Genomic DNA, 15,573 nt, shown 5'->3' with positions numbered 1-15,573 from the left:
ATGGCGATCATGAGGACTTTGTTTCACGTGAATCGGCTCTAAAGAGTCCAAGTTGTAAACTAGGGTGTCCCTTGTTCAGATTTGCACCTGTCCTTTTTTTTCCTTCCAAAGTTAATGGGAGTACAGGGGGAAGTTCTGAAAGGTGAGACCTTACGGGGGTGGATCGATGAAACCACTCTCTGTTTCCCATGCAGCATATACCAGAATTGGGTCCCTGTGACTTGAAATACAGTTTAAAAAGATGCAAAAATGTGGGTAGCATACAGATGTGCCTTCCTGCAGGATCTGACATAGTTTCTCTCCCCCCCCCTCCCGGGGAGGGATAAGCTGCTTTCCTCCTCTACAGGTATACATACTTTGCCTTGAATACAGAATGGATTTTCACCCCTCTATTCCATACATCAGGCAGGCTTCTGGCTTTATATTGTTTTCAGCTGTCTGTTGTGTTTAACTTGTTAAATATATATTTGGGGTCTTTTAAAAAGCCAGTCTACTTTTGTGTGGTTGGGCAAGGAGGTCTGTGATTATGATAAGGACCAGCCAATGAGCACTGTTTGCACAGCTGTCTTCTGCTGGAACCAGGAAGAAGCAGTTGTTTCTGAGTTTTGTTGTCTTAGGAAGGTTGTATCTCTGCCCCAAATCAGCTGTGGCTCAGTGGTAGAGCACCTTCTTGGCATGCAAAAGGTCCCAGGTTCAATCCCCGTCATCTCCAGTTAAAGGGACTAGGCAAGTAGGTGATGTGAAAGACCTCAGCCTGAGACCCTGGAGAGCCGCTGCCTGTCTGAGTAGACAATACTGACTTTGATGGACCAAGGGTCTGATTCAGTATAAGGCAGCTTCATGTGTTCACGTATATACCAGAACAGGCTCATCACTTAAGCTGTGTCTGAATTTAACCAGTATGTCTCCCAATACAATTACTTCTGTTTAATGTGGAGTTGCTGCATTGTCAAAATAATTCTTAATGGAAATATGCACTGAGATCAAAGTTGAATATACATGCATATCAGATCTATTTGGGATGGAATTTGATTTGCTTATGCAGCATATTGCTAGTTTGTGGCAAATTTAAGTTATGCAGATTCTCTTATATTACAATAGTTATGTGTCACTACTTCAGCATTCTGGGAAATTTCCTCTTGTTGTCTTTTTCACTGTCTGGTTTATTCCTGCCTGTCATTTTTTCTGTACAGTGAGAACCCAGTTTTGTAATCCATGTATTAGGGGTGATGGATGGGGAATTGACTGCATTAAGACTGGCTAGTTCAACTACAAATATCTAGGCATTTCTGAATTGAATAGTCTCAATTATCATGTCAATTATCAGTAATGTAAAGTCATCTGTTTTCAGTTATACAAATGGATACAGGGTCTTTGTTGATCTGTTACTCTAAATGTTGACATAGTTTGGCTCCTAGTTTATAGCATTTCCAGTATACCTATTCTTGATTGTGCTTTACAAAATAAATTTATTTACAAATCTGCTATTGTGTGTGTGTTAGGTTCTTCTGGTTAGTAACCTCAAGGTTGGTTAGTTTTTCCACATGTCCCTGTTACGTTTGACTGCTGTTTACTTACTGACAGATTCTCTTACATGTAGTGAATTATTTCCAGCTGCTGCTTAGAGAGACTTACAGTTATCTGAATGCCTTGGAATAGAACCTAAGAGGATAAACCATAATGTGAGCCCAGTGCACTTTCTCATTTTTAAGTACTAGAGCAGAGATGGCAGATAGCATCAGTCCTTGCATGTACAGACTAATGGAACTCTCTGTCTGGGTCAAAGGGCACTGCACTCTAGAGATCTGTGCTATCCCATTTCCTGTTAATTAACTGCTGGTCTGCAAGAGAGTTCATTATTCATTTCTCCAGCACTTTAAAAACATGTTATAATTCTTATTCTCAGCCCCTTGAGATGGTGGTTAGGGTTCAATTTTTAGAGCAGGGACTGGTGTGCCCCATGCTTCACTGTGTTGGGATCAGTTATTTCAGGTTCAAGTCTTCGTCAAGGCATGGCATGTACTTGACATTACTTGTATGTGCCCCGGCTCCTCTCCATCTTCCACGTCATTCTCAAGCCACCATCTTCCTTGTTGTGGGTGAAAGTCCCTATTAACACTTTGCAAGCTGTGCCTGTCAGCAGTGGGAAAGCCTGATTTGCATATGCAGCTATTCTCTCTGGTGGCTGCTTGGTTGGTGAAAGTGCATTCCACCATGTAGGGAGATGCTTGAGTGGTATGCCACATGAAGCAGCCTCCACAATATTGCATTTCAAACCTGTACCCACACATATGGTTTCATGTGTGACTTGGGTCCTAGGATCAAAAGCCTTCTTCATTTTTTAAAAAGGGGTTCTTCCTTGTCACTTACTTAATTTAGAATATTGATGTAACAGGATAGCTCTTTTGAAGTTCCAGCAGAGAAAGACTACTTGAATCCTCATTAGCTTACTGGCACTGGGGATTGGTGACCCTGCTTATTCTAAAGATAGACTTTGATGCTGACAGCTCAGCTGGAGTGGTTTAGCTTTGAGCAAATTTCCATAAATGGAAATGCCAACTGGAGATTGTGTGCATGTGTATACACCTTCATATGTGGGTGATATGTAACAGGTTTTGAGAAATATATTGCTGGTTTTAAAAATCTGTGGTTGGGGATAAACAAAGAAATTGCTTTTAATTTTATATTTTGTCTCTGATAATAAATGTTTATAACATAGTTGTTGTTTTCCAAATTGTCTAATATTTTCTTCGTAAAATCCTACTGCATGCATAAGAGTATCCAAGTCCTAATGTTAAGGCTTCTTGTAGTGTTGTAGAACAATTGTAAGCTTGCAATAGTAATCTAGATAAAATACAAAACCAGTCATCCACTGTTTTTTATTTTTTTGCTTTCTCTCTCTTCTATCAACAGAGTGATTCCCTCCCCATCCACATTGCAGGTCCCCTGTCCCAAGTAACTGTTAGTCCATGTAGATCCCCTGGCCTACGTTTGGAGAAGACTTCTCAAGGGGAGAGAACACAGGACAGATCTGTGATTCTTGCACCCGTAGATTGTTGGATTCTACCATTAGTAAAATAACTGCCTGATTCTTGAAATGTCTGTATCTCAAAATATCAATTAAGATACTTTCCTGAAAGATTTAGCACGCTTTTGGCATAAAAAAAATTCAGTTTGGTAACCAACATCCCTAAATATTGACACACCTGGACAGGGTATGCAAGTCAACCAGGGGTAAGCATTCAATTCCAACCCCCCAAGCAGTTTTGATTTGGCACCTTTGAAGCTAAAGCTTAGTCATGAATCCAAAAATACCTCATATGGCATGTTCCAGTGCTGGCATGTGTGGAGCATAGAGGGTGGGTTTAATCCCCCACCCCCAGTTTTAAGCTTGGCACCATCAAAATTTGACTGTGGATGTGTAATAACATGAATCTGGGTATTACCTATACTTATGATATCAGTTTTCTGTACAACTGTTAGACGAGAAAGGAAGCTACGTTGATTTCTCAGAGAGCCAACATGGTATAGAGGTTAAAGTGTCAAACTAGGATGTGGGAGACACAGGTGTGAATCCACCCTCTACCAAAGGAAGCTTACTGGATGACCTTGGGACACTCACATACTTACAGCTTAACCTGCCTCACAGGGTGATCATTATGAGGATAAAATGGAGATGGGGAGAAAGATGTTGTAAGACACTGAGTCTCCACTGGGGAAAAAGTGGGGTATAAAAATCTAAATTCTATTTCATATGCTGTTTAAATATTTCAAAAGTTTTCCAGTTGCCAGCAGTAGTTAAAATACTTGATTGGGGGAACAAATCAATAAAACAATGTAATGTGGTTTTATTACTTCAAAACATTCTAAGCATTACTTAGAAATTATTTTTATTTCTCCTCAGCAGAAGGAGAACTAGGGTTGGCCCTAGTTAGTATTTGGATGAAATACCACCAAGAAGGTCTAGGAGTCACTACACAGAGGCAGGAAATGGCAAACCACCTCTGAATGTCTCTTGGTTTGAAAGCCCTGTGGGGGTTAACATAAGTCAGCTGTGACTTGATGGCACTTTCCACCACCATGACAAGACTTAACAATTCAACATCATATATTTACCATGAATTGTTTAAGTCTTAAGGGAAGATTAAGGCCATGAAAACTTAACCTAATTTTAGCACATTTATCATACAAATGTGTGTGATAAGCAACTGACGTCCACTAATTAACTTTTAACTGCCTAATTTATTGGTATTCTTCTCATTTCATGTAACATTACAAATGTTAAGAAACAAAGAAGTTTTTAGAAATGAACATTTCCTGTAGGAAAAATAGAGGGGTGCCTTACTTCACTGCCTCAGATATCACTGGGTCATCCAAAGCTGCCATGGACTAAATTTTTACTATACATGTTCACATAAAGCAACCCTTTATGTTTTTCTCAGACTATTTCTATCATGCCCTGACCTGGATAGCCCCACGCTATCCTGATCTCGACAGATCTCAGAAGCTAAGCAGGGTCAACCCTGGCAAGTATTTGGATGGGAGACCTCCAAGGAATACCAGGGTCGTGACGCAGAGGCAGGCAATGGCAAACCACCTCTGAATGTCTCTTGCCTTGAAAACCCTGTGGGGTTGCCATAAGTCAGCTAGGACTTGATAGCAAAGAAAAAGAAAAAATCTATCGCATGTGTTTGCTGGTAACAGCTGGGACCTGATATAAAACTTCAATTTCAGATGTTTACTTGCTGGGTGCTTTTGGCTATCTGTAAGTCCTTGTGTATTACAAATGTACTTAACTAATAGATGTAGCTATTTTTTCTTATCGGCCCTTTATACAGTGAGAAATGAAGGTGTGAGAAATAACAGAGAAATGGAGCGCTCAGCCAGTCGGGGTCACTATGGTGTGGCCCCACACTGACATCATGATAAATTTCTGTTTGTTTGTGACAGACGTGATAAGTTGTTTAGCCATGCTGGTATACTCCCTTCCCTCCTCCCCTCATGCACTGAGCATGATTCAAAGATTTCTGGTTAGGGAAACCTCCAGTCTGAATGCAGGCCCATGGGCAACTTGGAACTTGTTTTCTCTGCACAAACCAGGTTTCTGTACTGGTGCAGACTATTTTTTAGACTTCTGGTTTGTGCAAGAACAAACTCCAGTTTGTGCAGACATCATAACAAACTGGAATTAAATTGCGAGCTTTCAGTTGTGCCCCACATATGAGGGGAGAAGGGAGATAGTGCATGTTCATAGCAAACATGGCATGCTCTTGTTTATCACAAGTGGAGGTTTGTTTTGATATCTGAATGTTGTCAGTAAGCTCTTGGTCAGTTTCTCTGGCTCAGAGCCCTTGTTCCCAGTTAACCGTTAGGGGAAGGGCATAATTATATGTAGAGCATATGTTTTGCCTGCAGAGGTTCCCAGGGTCTCCATCATATACCAGTTAAAATGATCTCAGTTAGTAGATGTTAGGAAAATCCTGACTTTACAGAGACCCTGAAGAGCCATTTTCAGTCTGTGTTGGTAAAGGCAGCTTCATATCCTTACAACTGGATAGTTGTGTTTTTTTTAATCTGATGATTAATTCCTTCGTTTATTATACACACAGATAATTGATCATAACATAAACACAATTAGTTGTGTTTGAGAAGCTGTTTTGACCTGACATTAAGGGAAGGATCAATTCTGAAATGTTGTCTCTAACCCTGTGCACTCTTTTTGTAGAGTGAGGGGTTTCTTCATAGAAAGAAGAGTCAGCATGGTGTAGTGGCTAGATTGTTGTACTAGGGTTTAGAGAGCTAGTTTGAATTCCTACTCTGCCATGGAAACTCACTGGATGACCTTGGGCCAGTCATTCTCTCAGCCTAACCTACATTACAGGGTTGTTGTGAAGAAAAATGGATGAGGGGAAAACAATTTTATTATTTTATTAAGAGAAAATGAGAATACAACAACAAAGGAAAATGGAAATATAACATTACTAAAATACTCATTATACAAATTCTTAAGAAGAAACTAAGACCGTGCTGCTAATATAACTAAAATATCCATAATAGTGAACCAAGCACTAATCTATTTATCTAAAATCCGCATGATTGTCACTTCCCTCCCTCACTGCGATTTACACATTGGAGTGTTTTTCCTATCTTTGAAATTGTTACATACCAGCGAGCGTCCAGTTCTTCTGTATTTTTGTCATTATTATAATGTGTGTGTGTGTGTAAAGTGCCGTCAAGTCGCAGCCGACTTATGGCGACCACTTTTGGGGTTTTCATGGCAAGAGACTAACAGAGGTGGTTTGCCAGTGCCTTCCTCTGCACAGTAACCCTTGTACCGTATATACCCATGTATAAGCCGACCCTCGTATAAGCTGAGGTGCCTAATTTCTCCCCCAAAATGGGGAAAAATTAGGCACCCGCGTATAAGCCGAGGGTCGGCTTATAACCCCTCCCCCCCCCGCAGGCTTACCTGACAGGGCTCCCGGCGAAGGCGGTGGTGGCGGCGGCAGGCCCCCCGCAGGAGGCTTCCAGGGCGGGGGGAGGCAGGAGCGCTCCGCAGCCGGCTTCCCCCGGCCCTTCCAGGGCGGAGGTAGCCAGGAGCGCTCGGCTGCCGGCTTCCCCCGGCCCTTCCAGGGCGGGGGGAGGCAGGAGCGCTCGGCTGCCGGCTTCCTCCGGCCCTTCCAGGGCGGGGGGAGGCAGGAGCGCTCGGCTGCCGGCTTCCCCCGGCCCTTCCAGGGCGGGGGGAGCCAGGTGCGCCTGGCGGCGGCGGCCGCGCGGCCTTGCAGCGGCCGCAGGAGGCCCTCACAGGGCGCTCCTGGCTGGGGGAAGCCGCATGGGCCCGGCAGCGATGGCGGCGGTAAGTTGCTTCCTCCCTCCTCCCTCCTCCCCCCTACCCTACCGTATTGACCCGCGTATAAGCCGAGGCCGGCTTTTTCAGCCCTTTTTTGGGGCTGAAAAACTCGGCTTATACGCGAGTATATACGGTATTCTTTGGTGGTCTCACATCCATATACTAACCAGGGCTGACCCTGCTTAGCTTCTGAGATCTGACGAGACCAGGTAGCCTGGGCCATCCAGGTCAGGGCCATTATTATAATACGTCAACTTAATTAGAGCATAGGTTTCTTTAACCTTATCAGGCCAATTATTTAAATAAGGGAGTTTTTTGCTTTTCCAATATCTCACAAGATTTGTTCTTGCAACTGTTAGTATATGGGAAAACATAACTTTAATAATCTGTGGTTTATCTGGAAAATAATTTAATAAAATTGTTTCTGGTCTTACTGGAATAACAATTTCAAGGTCGCTCGATATGATTTCAATCACTTTCATGCAATATATTTGGGCTCTACTGCAGCTCCACCACATGTGTAGAAAATCTGTTCCAGCTGAATCACAATACCAACATTTACTAGAATTTTTATACAGGTTGCACATTTTTTTAACTCTGCTTGGGGAAAGATGCCACATATGTGTCATCTTAAATAAATTTTAAGTAACTTTGGGGTCTCGATTGGGGAGGAGAGTAGATGTATAAATATGTAAATGATTTTTAGCTCTTTTAAGCATTTGTTGTAATGGAATTTGTTTCTTTTAAGATTTAACTAATGGATACTGACTAATGTATAGGTCATGTCACACAGTTGTTGTCAACTGAATGTATGTGTGTGATGGAATTTACTTTTCTCTTTGTGCAGTGGAAGCATCAGTTCATGGCAGCAATGTTCACTGTTCAGACAAGACGATTGAAGCAGCAGAAGCCTTGCTTCACATGGAATCTCCAACCTGCTTAAGAGATGCTCGAACTCCTGGTACGTCAATAACACAGATGAGAATTTTGGAACAGTGGTTTAATTTGCATTCAGTCAGAGCAGAGCTGAGCCCTGAAGATTGTGTTCATTGACCTTAATTTAGTGGTGTGAAGGGCTAGATTTCTTCCTGTTCTCCTGAGCCTTCATATTGCCAACTTTGATACTCCTTCTAAAAGCTAGCTAACAAGTTATATGTGCAGGCTGGAAACCTTTTTCTTGGGGCAGCAGCAATGCTTTGGAAACTTTGCACAAATAGGACTGTTTACCCCAGCAGTAGCTCCATGCATTATAGTTGCCATTTAAAGCAGCCGTTGCACAGAGCTTGTTTCAAGTAACTTCTATATGGCAAACGCCGTGTCTAGACTGGCCCTAAGTGACCTCAAAAAGGAAAGGCAGTTTGTAATTTGTGCCTGCCATGTTATTTTTTACAATTATTTGTATATTTGTTTGTGTTGCATTAAATCTGTCCATTAATACTCGGGTTAGTCAGTCAGAAAACTGTTGGTTGACAGAATAGAATGTTTTCTTTTTTATTCAATTTCTAGAAGTGTTTCTGAACTGATATATTTAAATAGTCAGCCATTGACATACAAATGTTGATTAAAGAACAGCCCGAGTCCTTCCCAATCTATTAAAGATCCCTTGACAACTGTGTGAAAAAAAGCTTGTCGTTTGTGATGTATTCATTGGCTTGGAACCAGAGATGTGCAAGTGAAAATATAAATGGACACTGTTGTTCCTTTTACACAAGATCTTTATATATTATAGTGCACAGAAATGGATTGCACAACTTACTCAAATGCAAACCCAATTGGGAAACAATATGTTTGACTTAGTTCAACTAGGTACTGCGGACTTGCATTTATGCTTGCTCAGAGCTTTAGCACAAGCAGAAATTTTGCTCTGGATCCAACCTCCTATCTCAGTTCATATTCCATTGTATCTCAAGGTAGTCAAATGTCCTACCCTAAAGCTATTAGGGAGGGGGGAGAAGTGATTGTTTCAAACTTCCAAAGCCTAGATGCACACTTCCACATTAGGTTATTTTTTGTTTTGTTTAGACCTGCTCCTTTTTCATAATTAATAACTCTCACCCTTTCTGCAAAATGTTATGAGGTCACTTTTCTATGAGAAGATGTAACATGACTGTATCAAGAGCATTTAATAATATATCCGTGGATCAGTATTTTCTGAAAAAATTGTGGAGTATTTTTTTTTACTCACATATCTTCAATATTGTTTACATTATGTGGGGCAAAAACAGACAAAAAACACCACACCATTTGTAAATTCAGGGGTTGTATTATGCCCCCGTAATACAGAAAGAAAACTGTAAGATCCTGTACTTTGGGGATATTGTTTACTAGTGTGCCGATTACTGTGTTCTAAAAGGAAAAATGTTGTAGAAAAAAACACCCTATCTCAGTCTATGGGTTATATCCTACAGATGTTGGACTGGCTGTCAGAAGCAGATCCTTTCCCCTCCCATCTAGCGGCCTTCTGTGACTCATGAAAAGGCGTGGTTGGGGGAAGAGGTTTCCTTACAGACACAAAGTCACATGTGCAATGGGGGACTGCATTGAGGCGGAGGATTGGGCAAGATTGCCCCTCCTCCCTTTTAGTGGAACCATGGTAGGAGGCACGGGATTTACAAAGGAAGGATATTAAATCTCATTTAAAGAACTACGGGCTGTAAAGTTTACACTTAACACATTCCACTTCTGACAAGCAAAAATTATTTTAAAAAGTTAGGTCCATATTACGTCACAATAGACGTATGTATCGTCCAGCACTGATATATGTACCTGATAGTGACTGAATGCATAGAATACTATGATTTTTAGAAATGTTGGGATGCCTTTGCCTTAAGCCATCCATGCAATATTATAAAAATATTTTGTACAATGTAGAGTATACTGAATTATGTCTAGTGTGAAGAATCTGGAAAAAAAAGCCTCACCTTATTTATTTGCTTTCTTTAGTGGAAGTTTTTATGCCGCCTTGTGTGTCGACTCCAGAGTTCATTCATGCTGCAATGAGGCCGGATGTGATCACAGAGACAGTAGTGGAGGTATCAACTGAGGAGGCTGAACCAATGGATACCTCTCCTATACCAACATCTCCAGAGATTCATGAGCCAATGAAGAAAAAAAAAGGTACTTTAAGCCCAACAAGGAACTTCAGGGGCAAGTAGAATATATGCCCCAGAGTTTCTGATTTTTGTTAACTTTTCTGTTGCCTTTATATACAGATTCCTTAAGGTGAACTACACCAATGAAAACAATAAAACAGCAGATAATGCGATTAAGGCATACATAGAGCTATTTGTTGTTTGGTCACTTTGAGCCCTCTGGGCCAGAAAGGTAACTAAGAAATGGCATATTTCCTACATCGGCCAATAGGTGCTCCATTGGTTATTAATATTTTGATTTAATGAAAAGCAAGGCTGCAGATAATGTTGTAAATAGACAATTCAGACTACGTATTTAGACAAGAAACTTGTGCCTCTTCAACAGTGTTCTTGATGGAACCTACAGACCAAAGTGAACTGCCTTTGCTTTATTTTTGAGGGGAGTACATGTGATAGTTGCAGGAATACTGGTTCAGATTTGCCCTCTGCCATGCATTTTTCAGGAGAGATGGGGCAGGTTACAGGGACACCATCAGTGGCCTCTCTGTAAAAGAGGAATGTTAATGACTGAGTTTGTATGATTATTTCTAAGGATGTGCACTAGTAAATGAATGAATGGATGAATGATCAGCATATACCCAATTAGTTGACTCAAACGAGTGATTATAATTAATGTACCTGTCAATTACATATAAATGAAACAGATTTTCTCCTTAAAAATTCAAAGATCAGATAAATTGTGACTTACAAGACATGCTTATTTGTCACCATCTTAATTTATCACCACCTGGTGGCCTGTGTACACTTGGATAAAGCCTACCTTGTGAGGTAACCCAAACTGTAAAGTAGGTACAGGTTTCAGCCTTTCAAACTGTTCTTTGCAGCTGGCCGCAAGCCAAAAACTCAAGCACCATCAGCCATTTCCAGTTCATCTCCAGACTTGGGCATAAAGAAGAAGCCAAGAGAAGGCAAAGGTGACTTTTGTGTAATCATTCTTGCAATATTGTGAAGTACCTAGCAAGCACACCTTAATTCATTCACAGTGGAGAGATCATGAGAAAATCATATTAAGTTCTTGCTGCTGTTTTGGGTTGGTAAGGCAGCCTGTCATGACACCAAGGCATTTGCCATTGCGAGGGCTTGTTTGCCAAGCCAGAAAGATCAGGTGGCCACGGCAATGAGGAGGGGAAACAGTTCAAGAAATGGTGGGGATATATTTTTGCAATTTATACTAACGTAAAGGTTTAACACAGCTGTAGTAAAATAACTGATGTTAGAAGGCTAGAATTGATAGTATTTTGATATCTCTATTAACCATATTTCTGTGTTGGGTAAATGTCCTGACTTGTGCAGGCCATGCAGATATGTAACATTTATGTATGTTCCCTTTTCCTGTATTTCCCTTACACTTGTCCTTTATAACTAAAAAAATTTAAAAAAAAGAGAAAGAAATGGTGGGGGCAGAATGAAATGGGTATTTTCCATATTTATTTATACTATCTATGTCCTACTTCTTGATCAATTATACAGGAAAGGAGATACCTGTGGGGGTGTAGTTCCGGGGTCATCTCTTAGCAGCCTAGTGGCTCTGATCTGGTTTGTAGGTGCAAGAGAATAAAGTGGCAGAGTCCAGAGGTGGCAGAAGTTTGCCACTGAAAACTTCAGTGGGGCGGATTCCAGCTTAAAGTTTTCTTCAGCATAAAAAAAACAAAATTAACACAGCAGGGAGAAAGGTTCCACTCCCTTTCTTTACTTGCTGTGCTATTTTTCCATTTGCAGGGAGTTTTTAATTCAGAAAAGCATCCCAAAATGTGGTTCTACATGATCCTCCACCTGCAGTCTGAAGTGGTGCAGTCCATCCTTCCTTCTCTGCCACCTCATTCTCCTGTATGTGTGAACTAAGTGAGATGGGGGTGGGGGGGCGGCTATGTGATGCTAAAGCTTCTCTCCAGCTGCATGGTGTCCCCCCTACTGTTGCTGTCTTTTAGGGTTTGCAGTGAGCCGTAGGGAAATAGACTTTCTGGGAAGTAAGCTGCCAGGTAGCTGGCTGTAACTAACATGTTAGATTTGCCTTTTTCCAGCACTCAGAGTTGTTGGTGTGTTTTCCAGGTTTCTGCTTCCTCAGGTTTTGTTAGTTAGAAGTGCACATTCTTCCAGTTGGCATGGTAGAGCAATGGGCTTTTCAGTTCACATTTTTCTGTTGCAGTCACACTATGCATTGGGTCCGTGTTTCTTTTAGCCTTACTTAATTGCTCCTTGTTGTTGTTCACCAGCTAGCAATAGTAGCTTATGCTATTTGATTTTGTTTCTTGGTGATTCTTGAGGCCTGGACAAAGTCATAGGTGACATTAACTTGTCATTGTGTTGAATGTTTCCTGGTATTGGAAATGTGCTAAGGAGAGAGCCAGTTAGCAAGAACAAGCATTTAGCTTATAGGTACTGCTGTGTACTCTTAAAATCACTGCATGCCATATAGTTATAGTATGTGTATTCCAATGGGGTAGCCATGTTAGTTTATTGTAGCAAAATAAAACTGAAGTCCAGTGGCACCTTAAATACAGTTCTATTCGTTTATTCTAGTATGAGCTTTTTGTGAGTCAGATCTCACCTCAGATAAAATGGAAAGAAAGTTATGTGTATTCACTGCAGAAATGGAGATGACCTTTACACTGTCCTTGTACAATATGACTTCAGTTCATGGTAGCAAAAATATTTGTACTGTAAATTGATACTGATTCTTGTCGAAGATTGCCCCCTACTGAAATGCTAGTAAATCACAGTAGTGTTTAAGACAGGACTTGGTCAGATATTTTATAACATTCTGCAGGAGGATCTAGGAAGCGTAAGTCTTTTTAATTCAGAGAGTTTTTTGTTTTAGCTCTGCATGTATAACATAACGAATTGTATGTTGCTTTGGACAAGCAGTTGTACCTCTGCTTCATTTGACAGATAGTTAACATGGTGATTAACATGATACTTTGGAAGGGTTTGTTTGTTTTTTGAAGGGTAGAGATACTGAATGATTTTATTATCTAGTTATTTATATTCAAATTTTCTAATGTTTTAAGAAGCATTTCGTATTAATCCTTATTGGTTAATTATTATCTCAGTGAGTGATATAACTTGATCCATTCAAACATAAAAAGTAGGCCAGTCTCAGCACAAAAGTTAGGAGCATGAAATGAAGTAGAAGAGTGACTCGTAGAAGACAACTATTTGTTCACTGCAAACACATGTTTCAGGCAACCAAAAAGACGATTGTATATGTGGACATCACAGGATGGCCAATACAGAAATCAAACAGATTACTTAATCAGAAGCAGAAGATTGGAAAAGCTCTGGTTTCTTTGCCAAAACAAGACCAGGAGCCTTGTGGTACAGACCATGAATTGTTAATATCAAAGATTAGAATATAGCTAAAGAAGAAACCAGAGATTCATAGTGCCAAAATACAATCTAAGCAGCATTCCTGAGGAGTTTTAAAGCCCAAGTAAAGAACAGATTTGCATTACTAAGTCCAAGTGAATGTCAGAAGAACTGTGGGTTGAAACGAGAGATGTTGTCAAGGAACAATACACAAAGACTTTAGCCAAAAGAAATGAAAATCCTTGATGGGTGACTGATGAAACTCTTAAAATTTCTTAAGATAGAAGAGAAGCAAAAGTAAAAGGTGACAGAAACAGAAGTCTAAATAGAGCATTCCCGTGATTTGCATGTAGAGACAAAGAGAATATTACAATAATCAGTGTAAAGAAATTGAACAGAACAACAAAAAAGGAAGAACAAAATCTCTTCCACAAGATCCAAGGAATCAAAGGGAAATTTAATGCATGGTAGGCATGCTTAAAGATGAACACGGAAAAATATCGACTGAATTAGACAACATGAAGACAAGTTAGGAACAATACACTGAAGAACTGTAAAGAATAGATCAAAGGAGATAACAGATTACTTCAAGGAAGAAACTTTTGAAGAAGAACCTGTAATTTGAGGAAGTGAACGCTGCAGAAGAATATGCCAACAAATATGGAAAACAAAACAGTGGCCCACGAAAACAATAGAAATTCTCAATCTATATTCCAATTCCAAAATGGAGATGTCAAAGATTGCAGCAACTATCAGATCATTGCATTAATTTCTCACGCAAGTAAAGTGATGCTCAAAGTCTTACAACAAAGACCGTTATCATATATGTAATGAAAAATGCCAGATGTTCAAGCTGGATTCAGAAAAGGAAGAGGCACTAGTGATCATATTGCAAATTTACATTGGCTACTTTAAGCATACAAGAGAATTTGAGAAGACAATCAGATTGTGTTTCATGGACTGCAGCAAAGCTTTTACCTGTGTGGCTCATGAAAAGCTGTGGTTGGTTTTAAAAGAATGAGTGTGCCACAGCACCTGACTGTTTTGATGCACAACCTGTTCTCCAGACAAGAGGCTACTGTTACGACAGAACATGAAGAAACAGAATGGTTTCCGATTGGCAAAGGTGTCAGATAAGGATGTATTTTACCTTCCTATCTCTTCAATCTATATGCAAAACATGAGGAAAGCTGGTTTAGATTTAGATGAAGGTGGAGTGAAAATTGGTAGAAAGAACATGAACAATTTGAGATATGCAAATGATACCACATTAATAGAGAAGACTGGAAACAACTCCTGGTGAAGGTTAAAGCAGAAAGGGCCAAAGCAGGATTACAACTGAACATCAAAAAGACAAAAGTAATGCATGCCATAATATTTTCTATTATCTATTGGTGTGAAAGTTGGACAATGAAGAAAGCTGACAAGAACTTTGATGTGGTGCTGGAGGAGAGTTTTACAGATACTACCGAAAAGACAAATCAGTGCCTGAACTCTCCCTAGAAGCTAAAATTACGAAACTGAGGCTATTGTACTTTGGTCACATTACAAGAAGACAAAAGTCACTGGAAAAGACAATAATGCTAGGGAAAGTTGCAGGCACCAAGAAAAAAAGGAAGACCCAACATGAGATGGATTGACTCTATGAAGTAAGCTATGACTCTCAGTTGAGCAGGGCTGTTAAACGATAGGACGTTTTGGAGGACATTCATAGGGTCACCATAACTCAGAAGCAACTTGATGGCACTTAACAAACATACAGAACATATCAGCATTCAAGTTCAGTCACTTGTTAACCCTTCTTCACTAAAAACTTTTTCTATCACTTTCCCTTCCAAACGTAGCTGTACCTGGGTTTTTATTTGGAGGTGGGTACTTGAGTTGAAATAACAATATTCACTATGGTAAATACCAAGTTAGATTAAAGCCAATTATAAAACACACTAATATGCAGAGGTTCCATGAATAAAACTCAAACTGGGGGAGAGAGAGAGAGTTCATTTTCTGAAAAGTTCTGCTTAGCAGCCTGTGAAGAAATAAAAACAAATGTATATATTTGTATATTTATAGTTGTAAACAGAAAAGCGTATGTATTAGAATGAATTTAAGGTCTTTTTGCCTAGTAGAAAGCGGAACAATCATGCAAATTGGGTTTGTAAAGCTAGCCTATTAGAGAAGGTGGGAAAATAGAACTGTTGTATTGGTCCCTTAGCCTGGTAAGAAAAGAACCAATCAGGCAGCAGGGAGGATGTAGCAATCTTATTG

General features: G+C 40.2%; 1 protein-coding gene across 2 annotated transcripts in view; it reads left to right on the top strand.

Annotated features, from left to right (window-relative positions):
• The window catches only part of ELF2 (E74 like ETS transcription factor 2), a 44,915-nt gene that overhangs the window by 26,048 nt on the left and 3,294 nt on the right, over window positions 1-15,573 (top strand). For both annotated transcript variants that reach the window (XM_056855534.1, XM_056855536.1), the window contains 3 exons: window positions 7,698-7,811; window positions 9,794-9,967; window positions 10,827-10,916. In XM_056855534.1, coding sequence (XP_056711512.1) covers window positions 7,698-7,811; window positions 9,794-9,967; window positions 10,827-10,916 — 378 coding nt within the window. The remainder of the gene's footprint in view (window positions 1-7,697; window positions 7,812-9,793; window positions 9,968-10,826; window positions 10,917-15,573) is intronic.

Source organism: Euleptes europaea, chromosome 9 (assembly GCF_029931775.1).
Source record: "Euleptes europaea isolate rEulEur1 chromosome 9, rEulEur1.hap1, whole genome shotgun sequence".
NCBI lineage: Eukaryota > Metazoa > Chordata > Lepidosauria > Squamata > Sphaerodactylidae > Euleptes > Euleptes europaea.
The sequence above is the reverse complement of the archived record's forward strand: the minus strand, read 5'-3'. Positions and strand labels throughout refer to the sequence as shown.